This window comes from Elephas maximus, chromosome 21 (assembly GCF_024166365.1).
Source record: "Elephas maximus indicus isolate mEleMax1 chromosome 21, mEleMax1 primary haplotype, whole genome shotgun sequence".
Lineage (NCBI taxonomy): Eukaryota > Metazoa > Chordata > Mammalia > Proboscidea > Elephantidae > Elephas > Elephas maximus.
The window spans coordinates 38719564-38742565 of NC_064839.1; the positions used below are offsets into that span (position 1 = coordinate 38719564).

At 37.2% G+C, this 23002-nt stretch overlaps 1 protein-coding gene across 1 annotated transcript in view; it reads left to right on the top strand.

Moving 5' to 3' along the window:
* PHLPP2 (PH domain and leucine rich repeat protein phosphatase 2) overlaps positions 1 to 23002 on the top strand; it is a 91633-nt gene that overhangs the window by 1765 nt on the left and 66866 nt on the right. Inside the window, exons 2-3 of the mRNA XM_049864152.1 lie at positions 5830 to 6101; positions 18447 to 18580. Of these exons, the coding sequence (XP_049720109.1) occupies positions 5830 to 6101; positions 18447 to 18580 (406 nt within the window). The remainder of the gene's footprint in view (positions 1 to 5829; positions 6102 to 18446; positions 18581 to 23002) is intronic.

Below are 23002 nucleotides of genomic sequence, written 5' to 3' on the forward strand. Positions count from 1 at the left end.
CACCCTTGCTTTTTTTTTTTTTAATAACTTTTTTGGGGGGTGGGGGATGGGGTGAGTTGTGAGAGGGAAGGAACTGAGAAATGAGAACCTTTATTGAAGACAGTCTAACCCTTCTTCCCTGAGATTCCAATCAGGGGACCATTAGAAAGATTCCAGAAACTGATGGTAATTACAATACTGAGATGGTGTGGGAGGCAGAGTCTTTAAGACCTTTGCATCCTTACTTTATTACATATAAAAAGACCAAACCCCTTGCTGTCAAGTCAATTCTGACTCATAGCAACTCCATAGGACAGAGTGGAACTGCCCGATAGAGTTTCTAAGGCAGTATGTGATCTTTAAGGAAGCAGATTGCCACATCTTTCTCCTGCAGCTGACCTTTTGGTTAGCAGCCGAGCCTTAACCACTGTACCACCAGGGCTCATTTATTGCATATAGTCAACAGTTTAAATAATCCTTGCAAATAATTGGCCCCTTATGGAGGATAGGTGGTATATGTTCTACAACAAAATTTCCCTTCAGTAACCAAGTGGTTGAATTTTGTGCCTAGTGAAACTGGAAAAGAATATTTAAGTAGAAGACTTCTAATTGGGAAGAAAGTCATAATTTCCCACATGTTCACTAAGGACCCTTTGAAAACAGCTTTTCAGTCTGTTTTGTAACTTTTTTACATTTAACAGATCGTGAACATCATTATTGTCAAATTATATATGTAGATCTTCATAAAAAGGCGAATATAACTAAAGTCAGACTATATCTAGGTGCATCTATGTGGGGTATAGGAAAATTTGATTCACAGTCTGTCCCCAGATTTCATTTAGAAAATTGCTATTTAGAATGTATTCTTTTACAGTTATAGTTGGAGTATAAGTATGATATTTTTAATACTCTTAAAAATATTAAGAGTACCTTTGAATTTTTAAAATATTCCAGATGTTTCCTATGATTTTAGGATTATGTTTTATTTAATTTACTCAGTCTATAGAAGCTGTGAAGTTACAACTGATTACTGGTAGTCAGTAAATGCCCTGAAATTTGTTTTTTCAATAATTTAAATTTTTTGTAAGAATAAGTGTGCGTGGTTTTAAAAAATCAATACCAAAAAGATTTTAAGTACTGAAATATTGTTCTCTCCCCATCCCAGCCAACTCTTCTTAGCCCATTCCAAAATATTCTTTAACATGTATATTCCCAGAGATGAACCCATCTTGTTTTAAAAGTTTCAAATGGAGGAACATATCTCTTCCCTTAGGGTATTTCACATTCTAACAGAATTCACTGAGTATGGAGAGTTGTCTTATCAGACCCTGTTTTAAAGGAGCCCTGGTGGCACAATGGTTAAGTGCTTGGCTGCTAGCCAAAAAGTCTGTGGTTCAAACCCACCCTGATGTTCTGGTTCCATAAAGATTACGGCCTTGAAAACCCTAAAGGGGGGTTCTGTCCTATCCTGTAGGGTCACTATGAGTGGAAATCGACCAGGGACCTTGAGAGGAAGGAACCAGTAGGTAATTCAGCAATTGTTAGTAATAGCTAAACAGTCCATCTAAAAGGCTTTGCTTTGTCCAGGTCTTTTAAATGCCCATTGAACTGGTTTATGAGAATATGTTATAGTGCTGACTCAACAGTTTATATTCATGGGGAAGGGGAATATATCATATAGACAGGTGGTACATTCTTTGAGGTAAATAGTGACCAACAACACAACAATAATGACAATATGTGTTAATAATGCAAAGTTCTTTAAGGGATTTATAGTCTTAAAGGGAAATAAAATGCATTGCATAAAAAAAAAGACTGAAAAATCATCGCAGAAGAAAAATCACAGATGAACTAATAGTTTCTGGGCTTGCTCTTGACTTTTTTAAGACTGAAAAGGTCAGTGAGCCATTATTAGACCTTAAAAAACTTTTAAAGATACTATTTGGTGGCTGTGTGGAATAGTATTTATTTGTTCTTTACAGCAGTGAGCAAAATTTCTCTCCACTGAGTGCAGAATGCTCAGTTTCTTTGTATAAATGTTACTGTACTGTACAGAACACTGTTTTCAGGTTGACCAGCTCATCTTTCCCAAAGATTAAAAAATAAGGAATATGGGATCTTAAAAACTTGTGAGTGGCCATCTAAGATACTCCATTGGTCCCACCCACCCCCCCCACCCCCCTGGAGCAAGGGAGAATGAAGAAAACCAAAGACATAAGGGAACAATTAGTCTAAAGAACTCATCCACCAGACTGAGTCCAGCACAACTAGATGGTACCTGGCTACCACCACTGACTGCTCTGACAGGGATCACAATAGAGAGTCCCGGGCAGAGCTGATGAAAAATGTAGAACAAAATTCTGACTCACAGAAAAAAAGACCACACTTACCGGTTTGCCAGAGACTAGACAAACTCTGAGAGCATGGCCCCCGGACACCCTTTTAACTCAGCACTGAAGTTACACCCTTTTAACTCAGCCAAAGATTAGACAGGCCTGTAAAACCAAATGAAACTAAATGGGCACACCAGCCCAGGGACAAGGGTGAGAAGGCAGGAGGGGACAGGAAAGCTGGTAAGGGGGGGAATGCAAGGTCGAGAAGGGGAGGGTGTTGACACGTTGTAGGGCTGGCAGAGAATATCACAAAACAATATGTGTATTAATTGTTTAATAAGAAACTAATTTGGTCTGTAAACTTTCATCTAAAGCACAATAAAAATGAAGGAATATTTAAAATTAATGGTTAATTTTTTTTTAATGGTACCAATATAGTGGTTCCTGTGTTTATAAAATAAGCACTTGGAAGCTCTTTTTAATTCTGAGACATTCGTCTTTGAGAATCTGCCTTTGATGAGTAGAGAGAGACCTAGTTCCCACTTGTAGCAGGGATTTATCCTACTTATCTAAAGTTAGAATCAGTAATAATCCTCATGGTTTTGAATAGCTATATCCAAATCTCTAACATCTGCAGAATGATCAGTTTACCTATATTGTCCTAAATAAATAAATAGCTGCAACAGTGGGTTCAAACATACTAATGATCATGAAGATGACATAAGACTGGGCAACATTGCATTCTGTTATACATAAAGTCTCCAGGAGTCAGAACCTACTTGATGGCTACTAACATCTTAAACTTAAATAGTGAAGCCATTCCCATCCTTATTTTTCTCTGTTCCCACATGAGTGATACCTTATTAACTTTCCTTTTTTTCTTTTCTTACCGTCTTTAGAAATTGAATATTAGGTGCTACAAGTATTCTCAAATATTCTATTTAAATATATGCTAAAATAATATTTGGTTTATTTTTAGGTATTTCTGTTTTCTAATGAGGAATAGTAAGGAAAGTAATTAATTTACTTCTTTTCACTTATTAGTATGTGACTGATATTAAGAAAAGATTTTAGATTTCTACAAAAATGTAGTTTTTTTTCCCCAAGTATGTTCAACTTTTTGCCAGGACTAATTGGACTAAAGTACAGATTGAGAGTAAATTTCTGTGATGTCAGCTAAGTTCTTCATACATTTGTGTGCCACCTAAGTGCTAAGGCATTGGAAGAAGCTCTCAGTGGAGGAAAGGAGAAGACATAACAAATAATTAAAACATGCTATGATAAGTATGTTCAATTTGGAGATGTTTTACTGAGGAGAAAGTGGAGTTATTCTTTCTGCGTAGCAGGGGAGAATAGTCCCGGGATGGAACAAGCTGTTAACATGCTCAGTTGCTAACCAAAAGGTTGGAGGTTTAAGTCCACCCAGAAACACCTTGGAAAAAAGGCCCAGTGGACTACTTCTGAAAAATCAGCCATCGAAAACCCTGTGGAGCACAGTTCTACTCTGACACACGTGGGGTTACCATGAGTTGAAGTCAACTGGCTTGGAGGAGGGGAGAATGGGGATGGGAGATGTCTTAGTTATCTAGTGCTGCTGTAACAGAAATACCGCAAGTGGATGGCTTTAACAAAGAGAAGTTTATTTTCTCACAGCAAAGTAGGCTAAAACTCCAAATTTAGGGCATCCGCTCCAGGGAAAGGCTTTTTCTCCCTCTCTGCTCTGGAGGAAGGCCCTTGTCCTCAATCTTCCCATGGTTGAGGAGCTTCTCAGGTGCAGGGACCGTGGGTCCAAAGGACACGCTCTGCTCCTGATGCTGCATTCTTGGTGGTATGAGGTCCCCAACTCTCTGCTTGCTTCCCTTTCCTTTTATCTCTTGGGAGATAAAAGGTAGTGCAGGCCACACCCCAGGGAAACTCCCTTTACCTTGGATCAGGAATGTGACCTGGTAAGGGTATTACAATCCCACCCTAATCCTCTTTAACATAAAATTACAAGCACAAAATGGAGGACAACCAGAGAATACTGGGAATCATGGCCTAACCAAGTTGATACACGCGTTTTTGGGGGGACATAATTCAGTCCATAACAAGAGACATGGAAAACGCCTTCAAAAAAGAAAAAACAAAAACACATTGCTGTCGAGTCCATCCCGACTCGTAGCGACCCTATAGGACAGAGTAGAACTGCCCCGTAAGGTTTCCGAGGAGCGGCTGGTGGATTCGAACTGCCGACCTTCAGACTAGCAGCTGAGCTTTTAACTGCTGCACCACCAGGGCTCTGGAAAGCTCCACGGAGAAGGTGATATCTGATAGAGTTTTGAACAAGAACTAGCCAGACAAGATGGGGAAGGATGATACAGGCAAGTCACAGAATTGTGGAATAGTTGGTGTGTTAGGGAAGCTACAAGTTCTCTGGTATGACTAGAATACAGAGTGAAGGGTAGTGGGTAATGAAGCTGGAGAGGTATATTCTTGTAATTGTTAGTGGAAATTGCTGCTTTGTTAAAGGGGACAGAAATAGCCTGATCATAAAAATAGGGAAGGTGAGTGTTGATCTTTTGAAACTTGTTACATTGGCTGTAGCAATTGTTTTTGCTTAGAGATAACTTGACTTCACAATATATGAATTTTACATACTTAAATTATTAGATATAACAATAATTTTTTAAAATATGACAGAAGTGGAAAGAATATTTGTTAAATATTGTGTCATACCGGACTTGCTTACTTGGGATAAGAGGCAGAGGGTCAGGACCGTAGAGAAACTTGAATATTTGCATAAGGAGACATGTAAAAATGTATTATTGCAGCACTGTTTTCAGTCTTAAAAATTGGAAACAAAATAAATGCCATTAACAGGAGAATGGGTGAATTGTGGTGTGTTCATATAATGGAATATTATTAAGTAGTTCAAATGGATGAGCTGAGTGTATTAACATAGATACACCTCTAAACCAATGTTGAACTAAATAAAAACATTGCTGTATGTTAATATTTAGATAAAGTTTTAGATCCTGTAAAACAATACTATGTATAACATATACATACAAAAAAAAAAGGCAAACATAAAAAGTGCATGGAATGATATATACCACATGCAGTACAGTGTTTGTTTCTGGAGAGAGAGGAGGGAATGGGATTGTGGTAGGATACCATATAGTGTATGTATTTTCTTTTAGATAATGATCTGAAACAAATATGGTAAAATATTAAAATTTGTGAAATACAGGTGGTAGGTACACAGGTTTTTTTTTTTTTTATTCTTGACACTTTTCTGAAAACGAAAAGAAAGGGTCAGAGAGGATGATGGATGAATGGAGACATGAACATTAATGGTAATGAAAATCAAGTTATCCAGGTTAAAATAGGGGATGGGAGATTTGGAAGGCTCCATAAGAGGAAGTGGTACCTGAACAGAGTATTGGTAAAGATAAAGTGGAAGGATGGGGTAAGGACTCTACATGTCTAATTCAGGCATACATTTAGCTAATGATTTCTTTTTCTTGATATTTTTTAGAGAAATATGAAACGCAATGGGAGCAGAAATTGTTTGAATCGGAGAAGCAGGTTTGGTTCTCGAGAAAGAGATTGGCTGAGAGAAGATGTGAAGAGAGGCTGTGTTTACCTTTATGGAGCAGAAACAACCACTGCCACTACAACCACCACCACCTCCTCCTCCTCCTCTGATGTACATCTCGTCCTTTGCACAGTGGAGACACCAGCATCTGAAATATGTGCTGGAGAGGGAAAGGAAAGCCTTTATTTACAGCTTCATGGAGACTTGGTCAGGTAAGACCTGAGTTTTACCACTCCTATTCTACTGCAGTATAAGTAATATGTATTTTTGCTTAGAAGTGGATTTTAGGATTTTAATTTTGCTGGAACTGATGTGGATTGTGGAGTCTTGAAAAAAAGATTTGTTCTTGGAATGCTGACTTTATGATTCTCAAATTTAAAAGACTACTGGTGAAGGAAAATTTTTCTTTTTTAATAATTTTTATTGTGCTTTAAGTGGAAGTCTACAAATCAAGTCAGTCTCTCACACAAAAACTTACATACACCCTGCTACACGCTCCCAATTACTCTCCCCCCAATGAGACAGCCCACTCTCTCCCTCCACTCTCTCTTTTCGTGTCCGTTTCACCAGCTTCTAACCCCCTCTACCCTCTCATCTCCCCTCCAGGCAGGAGATGCCAACATAGTCTCAAGTGTCCATCTGATCCAAGAAGCTTACTCCTCACCAGCATCCCTCTTCAACCCATTGTCCAGTCCAATCCATGTCTGAAGAGTTGGCTTCTGGAGTGGTTCCTGTCCTAGGCCAACAGAAGGTCTAGGGGCCATGACCACCGGGGTCCTTCCAGTCTCAGTCAGACCATGAAGTCTGGTCTTTTTATGAGAATTTGGGGTCTGCATCCCACTGCTCTCCTGCTCCCTCAGGGGTTCTCTGTTGTGTTCCCTGTCAGGGCAGTCGTGGGTTGTAGCCAGGCACCATCTAGCTCTTCTGGTCTCAGGATGATGTAGTCTCTGGTTCATGTGGCCCTTTCTGTCTCTTGGGCTCGTAATCACCTTGTGTCCTTGGTGTTCTTCATTCTCCTTTGATCCAGGTCGGTGGAGACCGAATGATGCATCTTAGATGGCTGCTTGCTAGCATTTAAGACCCCAGATGCCACTCTTCAAAGTGGGATGTAGAATGTTTTCTTAATAGATTTTATTATGCCAATTGACTTAGATGTCCCCTGAAATCATGGCCCCCAAAACCCTGCCCCTGCTACAATGGCCTTTGAAGCATTCAGTTTATTCAGGAAGCTTCTTTGCTTTTGGTTTGGTCCAATTGTGCTGACCTCCCCTGTATTGTGTGTGTTTTCTTTCCTGGTGAAGGAAGGAAATTCTGATAGTCATTTCTTTTGGGTTATACATACCATAGATCACATATCTAAATTTAAAATAAATATTTTAAACATTTATTTTTTGAAAATAATACATGGAAGTTGAATGAAATTGAAATGTGTAAAAGGATATGCAGTGAGAAGTAAGTCTTCCTTTTACACCTTGCCCTAAGGATCCAAACCTTTTCTGAAGGCAGTTCTTACGCCATTTTCTTATGCATCCTAAGGATAATTCTATTTATTTACAAGTGTATGCTCATGCATCAGTGTGTATATTTATATGTAAATTTGAAAATTAATGATAGTCTATGCAACACACCGCTGACTTAATATCTCTTAGAGATCTTTTCATATTAATATTTATATAGTTTTCATGCTTTTTAATGGCTGTGTTTATAGTAGTCCATTTTATGAATCTGCCATATTTTAGCCAGTCTCCTATTAATGGACATTTAGGTTGTTACCAGTTTTATTTTTGCTGCTATGAAGAATATTGCAATGAATATCCTTGTACCTATGATGTTTCTCATACATGGGCATGTGTGTGTAGAATAAACTAGAAGTGGAATGGCTGAGTCAAAGGATATATGCATTTATAGTTTTGATAGATGTTGTCAAATTCCTCTCCTTAGAGGTTTCCATTGATAACATGAAAGTATACCTGTTCCCCCTTTCTTTCTCCAGTATATACTAGTTGTTAAAATTTGTAAATAGACACTCATGCACAAGCATACACCTGTTTGTAAATAGAAATGATTGCCAAGAGGTGTTAAATTCAAGAATCATGAAGTCAGCATTTCAAGGACAAATCTTTTTTCGAGTTTAGTGATCTATATTTGCAAATCTGCTAGGAATTTTGTTGTTTTAATCTCCATTTTACTTAATGGGTGAATTTGAGCATATTTTTGTATGTTCAAGAACCATTCGTCTTTGAAATGTTTTTATAAATGGAAAGAAATGTATTCTCATAGTAGTTTTATACTGTTAATATGAGCAAGGAAAATACTAAAAAGTTTCAGTTTTGTTTGGTTGTTTTTTTGATTCAGTTTTGATTTGGGTTTTTAAAAAAATTATTCTTTGAATTAAACATCAAATAAAAACCAAACCAGTTGCCACTGAGTCTGTTCCGACTTACGGTGACCCCATGTGTTTGAGAGTAGAAACGCACTCCGTAGGGTTTTCATGGCTGTCACCTTTCGGAAGCAGATAGGCCTCACTTCCAAAGTTACTCAGGGTGGATTTGAACTGCCAACCGTTCAGCTGCTAGCTGTTTGTACCACACAGGAACTCCAGACATCAAATAAGAGCTCTTTAAATACCTGGTCATTGTCTTTACCTCCTCCCCCTTCCCTGTAGTAAATAAGTATTCCTTTTGAAATAGAATTCAAAGCTGTGGATCCAATTCTATTGAAAGAGAGGGAGCTCCCGCTAACACCTGAAAAAGTGGCAATAATAGTAACACCTTTTGCTGAGCTAAAAATTGGTGTCATTTTAAAAGTCTAAACTGAGGTTTACTATGTGTTTCTTTTAGAATTTGGACTAATTCCTGAAAAGTAGATTAGCGTTTTAATATTTTCCTTGTTCACCAGTTAATGTGCTCAAACAACTACATTTCCTAAATCCATTTGTAAAACGAAAGGATCATACTGGGTGAGTCTTCCAAAACCAAGAAAACCCGTTGCCCCCCAAAAAAACCCATTGCCATCGTGTCGATTCTGACTCAGTGGCCGTATAGGGCAGAGTAGAACTGCCCCCATAGGGTTTCCAAGGAGTTCCTGGTGGATTCAAACTGCCAACCTTTTCGTTATCATTACTATAAAAGGTGATCCTTATTAAAAATCTTAACACTGACTCTGATATAATTTTATCAGGCGGAGAGCTTTCACCTAGATTACAGCTGATAGTGGCTGATGGAGTTCACTTGTTTAAGCATTTGACTGATTCATTTGTATACTAATGTGTATGTACACAAAGATACTAGAAATGCAGAGAAAACTCCACTTGAATTGGTTTGCTCCTGCTAGTTATGTAATTAAGAAGCCAAATGATGTAGTGTGTATTTACTTTTGTGAATCTAAACGACATTTAGATTAGGGAGTTTGTCTCTTTTTAGCCCTCTGGTCTTAATGTTTTATAAAGAAATATCTGTTCGTGGATATAAGTGATTAGAAAATAATGAAAACACCTAGAACTGTGGTTTTAAAGAATGAACATATTTTCATTGCTGGAACAGAAGCTCAAGAAGTCTCATCCAGCCAAAGAATAATGATGATGATGATAGATTTTTATCTGCCATTAAGTGCTTTCTTGTGCTAGTCTTTGTACTTGTTGCTTTTAGTTGCTGTTGAGTGCATTCCAATTCATGGCCACCCCATGTTTGCAGAGTAGATCTGCTCCATAGGATTTTCTAGGCTGTGACCTTTCTGAAGCACATCACCAAGCCTATCTTCCCATGAGCCTCTCGGTGTGTTTGAACCGCCAGCCTTTCGGCTGGTAGTAGTCAGGCACCACCCAGGGACTTCAGTGTGTTTAGTCCTTTCCATACATTTTCTCATTTAATCCTCACAATAACTCTGATGGAAGCAACACCATCTCTTTTCAAATGAGAAAAACTAAGGCTTTGAGAGGTCCAGTAACTTGCTCAAGGTCAGGCAGCTACTGTCAGGCAGTTGGAATTCCAGAATGATTAAAGATAGATGATGGGCTTCATTCTGAGAAAAGACCCTTAAGGAGAGGAACTTGCACAGCTTCCCTAACCAAGTCTCCGTATTTAAGCATTCTCATTTAAAGTTCTTTTTCAGGTCTCTTACCCAACTGTGAAGTGCTTGCTTCATCTTATGTTATCTAATAAGAGGAGTAGATACTTTCTTCATAATAATCCTTTATAAGACAGTTGACGATCTTAGGGATTATCTCTTTTAATAACTTTTCCCCCCCTACTGAAATATATGTTCATTGTAGAATATGTGGAAAAAATATAAAGATAATAATAGTAATTTTCAGTGCTCCTGCTTTATGTAGATTACCTCATTTAATCTCACAGTGATTTTGTGAGGTAATTACTAATACTACTCCCATTTTATAGATGAAAAAAGTGAGGTTTAAAGAAGTTAAGCATCCCAACTAAGATCACTTAGCTAATAAGTGGTAGAGCTGGAATGTGAACTTGGGCATTCTGACCCCAGATCCCATCCTTAACCTACATTGCCTCCCCATACTAAGATTTTTTTCTTCTTTACTCCTGTTCTTTTTCTATGTGAGAGAGAGTGTATGTGTGTCTGTGTATGGTATGTGTGCACGTATGTGTATATACATGTGTATAGATACATATGTGTATGTGTGGTATGTGTGTGTATGTGTATGCATATATATATCTGTGTGTATATATATATACACACACATACACACATAGCTGTCGAGTTGGTTCCCACTCATAGCTACCCTGTAGGATAGAGTAGAACTGCCCCATAGGGTTTTCAAGAAATGGCTGGTGGATTCGAACTGCTGACCTTTTGGTTAGCAGCTGTAGCTCTTAACCACCAGGCCACCAAGGCTTCATATATGTTTTTTATATGCACATATATGTTTTTATATGTATATTTAAAATCTTTGTATATGTGTGTGTATGCATACACACTTTTTAATTAAATTTTGAGCTCATATATTGAATTTTATATCCTGTCTATTCACTTAATATATCATCTTAATTTCCTTGTCACAAAATTCTTTAGATACTCATTTTCATAGCTACAAAGTATTCAGTTTTATGGATATATTATAGATTATTTAAAAATTGAGAGACCGTATATAATAATGGTTTAGCGCTGTGGGTTCAAATTCTGGCTCTGACAATCCCTACCTATGTAAATTACATAACTCTCTCTGCCTCAGTTTCCTAATGTATAAAATGAAGGATGATTATATTTACATTATAGAGTTGTCATGAGAATTAAGTTAATTATGCATGTTTCTAAGATTGAATTAATGCTTGCAAAGTAGTGCTTCTCAGACTCTAATGTCCACCTGAAGAGCTTGTTAAAATACAGATTCTGATTTAATAGGTCTAGGGTGGGGCCTGAGACTCTGTATTTCTGTTAAGCTCCTATGTGATGTGCTAAACTCTGAATAATAAGGGACCAAAGTACTTAGAATGATATCTAGCACCAAATAAGTGCTAGTAAATGTTACCCGTTTGGGTTGTTTCAGGTCATTCAACTCTTACAAGTAGTGTGATGAATAAACATTTGCCTATAAATCTTTACATTGTTGGTTAATTCCCTAGGCTAGGTCCTGGAAATGGAATTACTGGTACTAAAATTACCCCATGTATGTTTTCTAAATCATCCAGTATTTCCTTCTCCCTTTTTTTCAGTCACTTGAGTATAACTGAAGGATTACTCATTTATAAAATTTATAGATTTTGTTACAACAACTGGAGAGAGTTACCTGCATTTAGGGGACAAGGACCAGAGAGGCTTAATGCCCTCAGTGGTGGGGCAGTCCTATGCTACAAAGCATTGTCCTGCTTAAAAACCCAATAACTTCCTCACTGAGACTCACTGAGACCCTTTCCCTTTTTTTTATAGATGTAAAACAGAGGCCCAGAGAGCTCGGGTCTAAAGCACACTTGTACATGCATATTTGAGACACACGTCTTGACTCCCAGTCCGCTGCTCTTTACATTATAATATTTGGTCTTTTCTATTGAACTGTTGAAGTGATAAACGACTCACTTGTGAAGTTTAGTATAATCATTGCCTCTGTCTGAAAAGTTCTAACAAGATCATATGGAAAATAGATCGTCCTTTGGCTCATGATCATGTAGTTACTTTTATTCCCAGTTATCAAAATGACTTAAGATTCTAAGTATTTGATAGACTATCTTTTAAGACAAGCTGAGAAGCAGAAGAATGTGTATAACACAAAATAACAACCTTGGGATTAGCAATTCTAATTCTTTTTTTCTCACTGACTTGTTGGGTGACCTCTGGCAAGTCACTAAGATTTTGTTTATCGTATTTTAATGTTATAAAAATGGAACGAAAAGTCCTTTTTTAGGATGTACATTAAACTGATTACAAATGAGGTGGAGAAAAGGAGATTTTTGTTTGTTTTTTGCTCCATATGTCTGTATTGTTTTAAAATTTTAAAAGAATGAATTATATGTGAAATATAATTTTCTTTTAAGTTGTTTTTCTTTTTTTAAAAAACATTTTAATACATCTGAAATCAGGCTATGTCTTAACAGTTGATGGCAGGCCATAGTTTGTCAGTGCTTTTTCCTTAATGGTACGTGAAAAATAGTATATCTTTCAGATGAGGGCCTATAGACTTAATGGAATATGGCAATGTTAAACTTAGCTTTTTAAGTTTCTTGGTATGAATAAGGGTAACATAAAGTGCTTTGAGCTCTCTTTTGCATAAGTTTTTGGCTATATAAAATAACCTGGTTTACCTTAAAGATGCTGGGCTTTGTAATCAGACCGACACAGGTTCAAACCGTGATACCATTATGTACTAATTATGTGACTGTGAGTCTATTACCTAATCTCAGAACTTTATTTTTCTTGTTGGCAAAGTAGGCATAGTTTTATAATATGTAAAACACCTCCAGTATGGTGTCCTAGTGTTCGGTATGCAGTGAATATTATTAAAGTATCCTTACTATTGGTGATTGTATTATTATCTGTATTGTTTTTAACATTTATAGATTATACCTTTTAGGTGGCCAAGGCTTGAGTTTTAATTTGACTTTGATGTTGAGAATGTTGCTGTGCTTTGTTAGGGCCTTTGATACAATGTAGTGTTCCCTGTGTTGGCTTTTTATAGTGGGTACTTTTGTTCGCACTGTTAAGTAGAACTCTAAGTGAAATGATCCTTGGAATAAAATTTACTCTTTCTTGTATATATCTTAACTATGGACACTGTTTAGAATGCATGTAATATAGAAAGAGCTATAGAATACTATTGATAACATTACTACATTGGTTAGCTGATTTAGAGAGAAAGGATCATATGTACATGTATTCAGATTTACATGGTATATAGTAGTTCTTAGAAGTATTAAAAGTAAACCAGAGCCATTATAGTAGTCTTATTGTCTCTTTAAGGCAGTAATAGAAGAAGTTCAAATGCTGAATGGAACTTTTTGTTGCCAGCATTCCTCTCTTCTACACCTATTTTGTGTATATAATTTCCCTTTGATTTGTGAGAAATTTAACAAATAGCTAATTACCAACCTGTTAAACTTTTGGAACTTTGGAACATAAAATTGAGCTCTAAGCAGATCTCAGCATTTCCCTCCCCCATACCCTTAAGCAGATGAGCTTAATGAGTAAATGGAATTAGTCCCTCATTTTACTTGTTTTTGCAGTTCTTGAAATATTGTTTACTCATTTATGCTAAATTAATGACAGTAGATGTTGAGGTTCTCGTGATTTTTTTTTTCTACCAGGGAAAATACTTTCTTTCGTTGAAAATACATGAAGAGGTTTTTCAAAATCTACAGACCTTTGTAGAACAGGAAATTTTACCATGTAAAATATGTCAAACTTAGAGTGGTTCTATTTCTTTTGGTTTTCTAGAGAAAAATAGAAAAAATGAACTATGGGATTTAGCCTGAAAATATTATCGTTTCTTGGTAGTGAATTTGTGATCATTAATATGAATTTATGATATTTAAATGGATCCCAAAATAATAGTAGGGTTCAGGTAGAATTGGTATTATATTGGGAAGGTATCTTGGATACTTCATTAAAATCTTGAGTTCTAAAAGACTCTAAAGCTCATCTGGCCCGACATGATTCTTAGAGGAGTCCCTTCTAAAATATCTGTGACAGATGGCTCTCTAGCCCTCAGTGAGCTGTTTTGAGAGGCAGTCTGTTTGATTATTGGACATCTGTAATTATTAAATTCTTTCTCATATTCAGTCCAAATCTACTTATGTAACTTATTTGGAGCAATTCAGAGTAAATCTAATCCTTCTTTACATCTGAAGATAGCTCTTTTAAGTATTCCCTTAGTCTCCTTGCCTTCAAGTTAATCCTCCTTAAAAGAATTTATATATATATATATATATATAAATATATAAAACGCAGTGGTACTGAAGGAAGAAGTCCAAGCTGCACTGAAGGCATTGGTGATAAACAAGGCTCCAGGAATTGTCGGAATACCAATTGAGATGTTTCAACAAATGGATGCAGTGCTGGAAATACTCACTCGTCTATGCCAGGAAATTCAGAAGACACCTACCCGGCCAACCAACTGGAAGAGATCTATATTTATGCCTGTTTCCAAGAAAGGTGATCCCACCTAATGCTGAAATTATTGGACAATGTCATTAATATCACACGTAGGTAAAATTTTGCTGAAGATCATTCAAAAGCGGCTGCAGCAGTATATCAACAGAGAACTGCCAGAAATTCAAGCTGGATTCAGAAGAGGACGTGGAACCAGCGATATCACTGCTGATGTCACATGGGTCCTGGCTGAAAGCAGAGAATACCAGAAAGATGTTTACCTGTGTTTTATTGATTATGTAAAGACATTTGACTGTGGATCGTAAGAAATTATGGATAACATTGCCAAGAACGGGAATTCCAGAACACTTAATTGTGCTCATAAGGAACCTGTACATAGATCAATAGGCAATTGTTCAGTCAGAACAAGGGGATACTGCGTGGTTTAAAGTCAGGAAAGGTGTGTGTCTGGGTTGTATCCTTTCACCATACTTATTCAATCTGTATGCTGAGCAAATAATCTGAAAAGGTGGTCTATGTGAAGAAGAACAGGGCATCAGGATTAGAAGAAGACTCATTAACAGCCTGGGTTATACAGATGACACAACCTTGCTTGCTGGAAGTGAAGAGGACTTGAAGCACTTACTGATGAAGATCAAAGACTGCGTATGGCCTTCAGTATGGATTACACCTCAACATAAAGAAAACAAAAATCCTCACAGCTGGACCAATAAGCAACATCATGATAAATGGGGAAAAGATTGAAGTTGTCAAGGATTTCATTTTACTTGAATCCGCAATCAACACCCATTGAAGCAGCAGTCAAGACATCAAAAGACTCATTGCATTGACAATCTGGCTACAAAAGACCTCTTTAAAGTGTTGAAAAGCAAAGATGTCACCTTGAGGGCTAAGGTGGGCCTGATCCAAGCCATGGTGTTTTCAGTCACCTCATATGCTTGTGGAAACTGGATGATGAATAAGGAAGACCTAAGAAGAATTGATGCCTTTGAATTGTGGTGTTGAAGAAGAATATCATACATACCGTGGACTGCCAAAAGAACAAATCTGTCTTGGAAGAAGTAAACCAGAATGCTCCGTAGAAGTAAGGATGGCGAGACTGTGTCTCACATACTTTGGACATGTGGTCAGGAGGGATCAGTCCCTGGAGAAGGACATCATGCTTGGTAAAATTGAGGGTCAGCAAAAAAGAGGACAACCTTCAATGAGATGGATTGACACAGTGACTGCAACAATGGGCTTAAGCATAACAACGATCATGAGAATGGCGCAGGACCTGGCAGCGTTTCGTTCTTTTGTACGTAGGGTCACTATGGGTCAGAATCGACTCAGTGGCACCTAACAACAATTTATATTTATATATATATATGATTTATTTTTTGTTACTATTGTTGAGAATATACATAGCAGAACATACACCAAGCCAACAGTTTCTACATGCACTATTCAGTGACATTGATGACATTCTTTAAATTGTGCAACCATTCTCACCCTCCTTTTCCAAATTGTTCCTCCCACGTTAACGTCATCTCACTGCCCCCAATTTCCTGTCTTTCGAGTTGCTGTTGTTTTTTTGATCCCATATGGATAGTTCTTAAAAGAGAACAATGCTCAAGGCAGACTTTTTTTACTAGTTAAGCTGTCAGTGATTCTTCATATTACATTACAGGATGCAGCTTATCAGAAGTCCCTTTTACAATGCATCTTTCTTAGAAGAATTCTTTGTTGTACTAGGAAATGCTTAGCATTGTTATAGACCTTTGTGAATCTTAACTTTATTTGGCTAGGAATTAATTGTAATTGATATTTTTATTCTGAAAAGTTTATTTTCCATTTCTGTTAAATTCAGTTTTTATTGGTCTTTGTATACTTTTAGTTGTTTAGTCATTCCCCGTGTTGTAGTTTTTTCTGAGTTTATCTTGTAATTTACGGAAGCTAAGAGACTGAATTAAACAGTGAGGAGGAGCCTAGGTAGTTGTTTTAATTTTCATTTTTTGCTCATCAATATTTCTACTCCTAAATTATCCCTTTGATACAGTTGTTTATATTCAGCCATGCAGTGTTCAGTTCACGCTGTTTTTTACTTAATCTTGTTGCCAACAGCATTTTTAGTTCCCTAAACACAAACCACAAATGTTCTCATTTCTTTTTGCTATAAGAAAAATATTTCTTCTAATCAATATAGTTCTTAGGTTTTCTAAACAGAATTCTTTTAAGACAAAAAAGTAATACTCTTGAAGGCCTTTTGAATGCAATAGGCTTTTCTATACTTGCTTTTTGGAGGTGTTGTTTTAGAGAGTAAAGTACTGTATTTTTATTCTAATTAAAACTTGATTCCAGTCCTGAAAATTTTTTGAATAATTTTTCAGCACTTACTATGTGCCTGGTATTTTGCTGAGCACTTTACATAATATATCCTATCTTGCTTAAATAAAGGTGACAGCAACCTATGAGTTAGGCCCTATTGTTATTCCTATTATGCTGATGAAGTGTGTAAAACAACGAGGTTAAATAACTTTCAAGGGCCAGGGGCATGCAGATGATAAGTGGCAGAAAGGAAACTCAGACTCAGGCAGTCTGACTTTCGAAGCCCATGCTTTTAGTCTCTATATTTAAACTGTTTGCTTTCTAAATATGAGCATCTTAAAAGAACCATCCTGCTGTTACTACTAGCATAGTCCGTTCTATCAAAATATACATATATTATTTTTGTTTTTAAAATATATTTAATTATTTTAAGTCTTTGTGAGGGGACAGTGGTGGTTCAGTTGCAGAATTCTCGCCTTTGATGTGGGAGACTTGCCCTTGTCTGTTAGTGAAGGCTTGTGTATCCCTGTAATGCTGCACACGTTTCAGCAGAGCCTTCAGACTCAGGCAGACTGGGAAGAAGGGCCTGGTGATCAATTGCTGAAGATCAGCCAGTGAAAACCCTATGGATCACAACTGTTCAGCGCAGGACCAGGCAGAATTTCATTACACTGTTCATGGGGCCACCATGAGTCAGGAGCCAACTCAACAGCAGCCAGCTAGCAACAACAACAATAAGTTTTTGTGATTTAAAATATGCAGTGTTACCAGAGGCCACAAATGATTACTAGACATTATATGTTTTACTAAACTTGCTGTCAGTACCATATTAGTAGGATGATTTCTGGGGAACCATTGAGCCATTCGTTCTCAGTTCTTAGGAAAGAATTATCTGTGAAGCCAATGGAACTATATAGTACCTGGCAAATAGTAAGCAGCCCCAAGGATTACATCTATATAATTGTGTGCAGCTTACATGCAATCACTTATGGCCAAGTATGGTCTTTCATATCCCATAATGTCACTACCTGTAAGTTTGGACTGGAAGTTCTCAAAGTATAGATCTGGGACCTCTGGAGGTCCCTGAGTTTTTTTTAAGGAGGTATATGAGGTCAAAACTAATTTTTTAAAAATTAGATTAAGATATTAATTTTCTTTTCTCCCTCAATCTCTCATAAGTGTATAATGGCATTTCCTAAAAGGCTACACGACATGATATCACAGCAGATTGAGTGCAGAAGCGAATTTGAGACTCCAGCTGTCTTCCTTTAAGCAGCTATTAAAGAGATTTACAAAAATGTAAAAGAGTAGCACTCTTCGCAATGAATTTATTTTATTATTGGAAAGTATATTTTTCAAAAACTGTTATTGGTGCTAACATAATAGGCTTACAGTTTTTAAATGAATAATCAAATATTTGGGAATTCTTAATTTTCGTTTCTAATTCAGTAGATATTAGTAGATAAAACCATATAAACAGAAACTCTTTGGGGTTCTCGAAGAATATAAGGGGATTCTGAGACCAAAAAATTTTGAGAGTCATTTGTTTATATAAGTTGTATTGTATGATGTTAAAGAAAATCTTGATATAGAGGTAAAAATCAAGAGTATCTTGAAAGATTTAAAAAATGAAGCATTATTATAACTTTATAAAATATTTTTCTTTCGAATTGTGTAAGCAGGAGACTGGAACCTACTGAACGACCTCTTCAGATCGTTTATGATTATTTATCCAGGCTGGGCTTTGATGATCCTCTGCGCATACAGGAGGAGGCAACAAATCCTGACCTTGGCTGTATGATTCGATTTTATGGTGGTAAGAATTTATCAATGGCTTTGTGAATATGTTAACTATTTGTAAGTTTATCATTTGTGCTTCTGTCTCCCTTCAGCTTTTTAAAAGTGCTTTAGCAAAAGTTAGTTTTGTTTTGTTTAAAGTTAGTTTTAAGCCAATTAGCTAATCTAGTTAAAAAACAAAAAAAGGGTAAAGGGTGTCAGAGTAAGGAAAGAGTTGGGAAGTATTAGCCAAAAAAAAAATCTTCCCTTTTAATATTGCCCTTTTATTCTTGTGTGTGTGTGTGTGTGTGTTTTAATTGTGCTTTAAGTGAAAGTTTACAAATCAATTCAGTCTCTCATACAAAAATTTATATACACATTGCTATCAACTCCCAGTTGCTCTCCCCCTAATGAGACAGCACAGTTCTTCTCTCTACTGTCTATTTTCGTGTCTATTCAGCCAGCTTCTGACCCCCTCTGCCCTCTCATCTCCCCTCCAGACAGGAGATGCCCACATAGTCTTATGTGTCTACTTGATCCAAGAAGCTCACTCCTCACCAGTATCATTTACTGTCCCATAGTCCAGTCCAATCCCTGTCTGAAGAGTTGGCTTTGGGAATGGTTCCTGTCTTGGGCTAACAGATGGTCTGGGACCATGACCTCCAGGGTCCTTCTAGTCTCAGTCAGACCATTAAGTATCGTCTTTTTATGAGAATTTGAGGTCTGCATCCCACTGCTGTCCTGCTCCCTTACGGGTTCTCTGTTGTGTTCCCTGTCAGAGCAGTCATGGGTTGTAGCCGGGCACCATCGAGTTCTTTTGGTCTCAGGCTGATGTAGTCTGTGATTTATGTGGCCCTTTCTGTCTCTTGGGCTCATAATTACCTTGTGTCTTTGGTGTTCTTCATTTTCCTTTGCTCTAGGTGGGTTGAGACCAACCAATGCATCTTAGATGGCTGCTTGCTAGCGTTTAAGACCCCAGATACCACTCTCCAAAGTGAGACAATGTTTTCTTAGTAGATTTTATTATGCCAATTAACCTAGATGTCCCCTGAAACCGTGATCCCCAGCCCCCGCCCCTGCTACACTGGCCTTCAAAGTGTTCAGTTTATTCAGGAAACTTCTTTGCTTTTAGTTTAGTCCAGTTGTGCTGACCTCTCCTGTATTGTGTGTTGTCTTTCCCTTCACCTAAAATAGTTCTTGTCTACTAATTAGTGAGTACCCCTCTTCCTCCCTCTCTCCGCACTCTCATAACCATTAAAGAATATTTTCTTCTCTATTTAAACTATTTCTCGAGTTCTTATAATAATGATCTCATACAATATTTGTCGTTTTGCAGCTGACTAATTTCACTCAGCATAATGCCTTCCAGATTCCTCCATGTTATGAAATGTTTCACAGACTCATCATTGTTCTTTATCAGTGTGTAGAATTCCATTGTGTGAATATACCATAATTTATCCATTCATCTGTTGATGGGCACCTTGGTTGTGTCCATCTTTTTGCTATTGTAAACAGTGCTACAGTGAACATGGGTGTGCATATATCTGTTCATGTAAAGGCTCTTATTTCTCTAGGATATATTCCAAGGAGTGGGATTGCAGAATCATATGGTAGTTCTATTCCTAGCTTTTTAAGGAAGTGCCCAATTGATTTCCAAAGTGGTTCTACCATTTGACATTCCCACCAAAAGTGTTTAAGTGTTCCAGTCTCTCCACAACCTCTCCAACATTTATTTTTTTGTGTTTTTTGGATTAATGCCAGCTTTGTTGGAGTGAGATGGAATCTCATTGTAGTTTTGATTTGCATTTCTCTAATGGCTAATGATTGTAAGCATTTCCTCATGTATCTATTCGCTACCTGAATGTCTTCTTTAGTGAAGTGCCTGTTCATATCCTTTGCCCATTTTTTAAATGGGCTCTTTGTCTTTTTGTAGTTGAGTTTTTGCAGTATTGTGTAGATTTTAGAGATCAGACTCTAATCGGAAATGTCATAGCTAAAAACTTTTTCCCAGTCTGTAGGTAATGTTTTGACTCTTTTGATGAAGTCTTTGGATGAGCATAGATGTTTGATTTTTAGGAGCTCCCAGTTGTCTAGTTTCTCTTCTGGTGTTTGTGCATTGTTAGTAATGTTTTATATACTGTTATGCCATGTATTAGGGCTCCTAGCATTGTCCTTATTTTTCCTTCCATGATCTTTAGTGTGTTAGATTTTATATTTAGTTCTTTGATCCATTTTGAGTTAGTTTTTGTGCATGGAGTGAGGTATGGGTCTTGTTTCATTTTTTTGAAGGTGGATATCCCGTTATGCCAGCACCATTTGTTAAAAAGGCTGTCTTTTCCCCATTTAAGTGTTTTGGGACCTTTGTCAAATATAACCTGCTCATATGTGGATGAATTTATGTCTGAATTCTCAATTCTGTTACATTGGTCTGTGTATCTTTTGTTGTACCAGTACCAGGCTGTTTTGACTACTAAGGCGGGATAATAGGTTTTGAAATCAGGTAGAGGCCTCCCACCTTGTTCTTTTTCAGTAATGCTTTACTTATCTGGGACCTGTTTCCCTTCCATATGAAGTTGGTGATTTGTTTCTCCATCTCATTAAAGAATGTCCTTGGGATATTGGATCGGAATTGCATTAAATGTATAGATCACTTTTGGTAGAATAGACATTTTTACAATGTTAAGTCCTCCTATCCATGAGCAAGGCATGTTTTTCCACTTATGTAGGTCTCTTTTGGTTTCTTGCAGTAGTGTCTTGTAGTTTTCTTTGTATAAGTTTTTACATCTCTGGTAAGATTTATTCCTAAATATTTTATCATCCTGGGGGTGTTGTAAATGATATTGATTTGGTGATTTCCTCTTTAATGTTTTTTTGTGGGTGTAAAAGAATCCAACTGATTTTTGTCTGTTTATCTTGTATCCCAATACTCTGCTGAACTCTTCTATTAGTTTCAGTAGTTTTCTTGGGATACTTTAGGGTTTTCTGTGTATAAGATCATGTCATCTGCAAATAGAGATACTTTTACTTCTTCCTTCCCAATCTGGATGCCCTTTATTTCTTTATCTAGCCTAATTGCTTCGCTGTGGACCTCTAGCACAATGTTGAATAAGAGTGGTGATAAAGGGCATCCTTGTCTGGTTCCCAATCTGAACGGGAATTCTTTCAGAGTCTCTCCATGTAGGATGATGTTGGCTGTTGGCTTTGTATAAGTGCCCTTTATTATATTGAGGAATTTTCCTTCTATTCCTATTTTGCTGAGAGTTTTTATCATGAACAGGTGTTAAATTTTGTCAAATGCCTTTTCTGCATCAATTGATAAGATCATGTGGTTCTTTTGTTTTATTTATATGATGGATTACATTGATTGTTTTTCTAATGTTGAACCATTCCTACATACCTGGTATGAATCTCACTTGGTCATGGTGAATGATTTTTTTGATATGTTGTTGAATTCTATTGGCTAGAATTTTGTTGAGGATTTTTGTATCTAAGTTCATGAGGGATATTGGTCTGTAATTTTCTTTTTTTGTGGTGTCTTTACTTGGTTTTGGTATCAGGGATACGCTGGCTTCATAGTTTATTCTTGTGTTTTGCCATTTTTATTAGAATTATTTTATACCTTTGCCAGAATCCTGATCAGAGAATCCTGATCAGATAGCTTGTACCTTAAACCAACTGCTGTCGAGTCAATTCTGACTCATAGTGACCGTATAGGACACAGTATGGTTTCCAGGGAGCAGCTGGTGGATTTGAAATGCTGACCTTTTGGTTAGTAGCTGAACTCTTAACCACTGTGCCACCAGGGCTTCTGTGTGTGTGTGTATAATGACTGTATGTAGGTATAGCCATTTATTAAGGTTCTTTGGTATCATTACGTAAATAATTCATTTGGTCTTTATGTCCTTCTTTATACATTTGACATGGCCTTTGTTATGAATTGAATTGTGTCCCCCCAAAATGTGTGTCAACTTGGCTAGGCTGTGAATCCCAGTACTATGTGGTTCTCCTCCATTTTGTGATCTGATAGTCCTATGTGTTATAAATCTTAGCCTCTCTGATTTTAATGAGGCAGGATTAGAGGCAGTTTTGTTACTGAGTCAGGACATAGTCTACAGGATTGGCTTATATCTTGAGTCAGTCTGTTTTGAGATATAAAAGAGAAAAATGAACAGAGAGGAGAGGGATTTCCTACCTCCAAGAAAGAAGAGCCAAGAGTGGAATGTGTCCTTTGGACCCAGGGTCCCTGTGCTGAGAAACTCCTAGACCCAGGGTAAGATTGATGACAAGGGTCTTCCCCCAGAGCTGAAAGAGAGAAAGCCTTTCCGTGGAGCTGGCACCCTGAATTTGGACATCTAGCCTCTGAATCTGTGAGAGAATAAATTTCTGTTTCTTAGAACCACTCACTTGTGGTATTTCCGTTGTACCCGCAGTAGATAACTGTCATGGATTGAATTATGTTCCC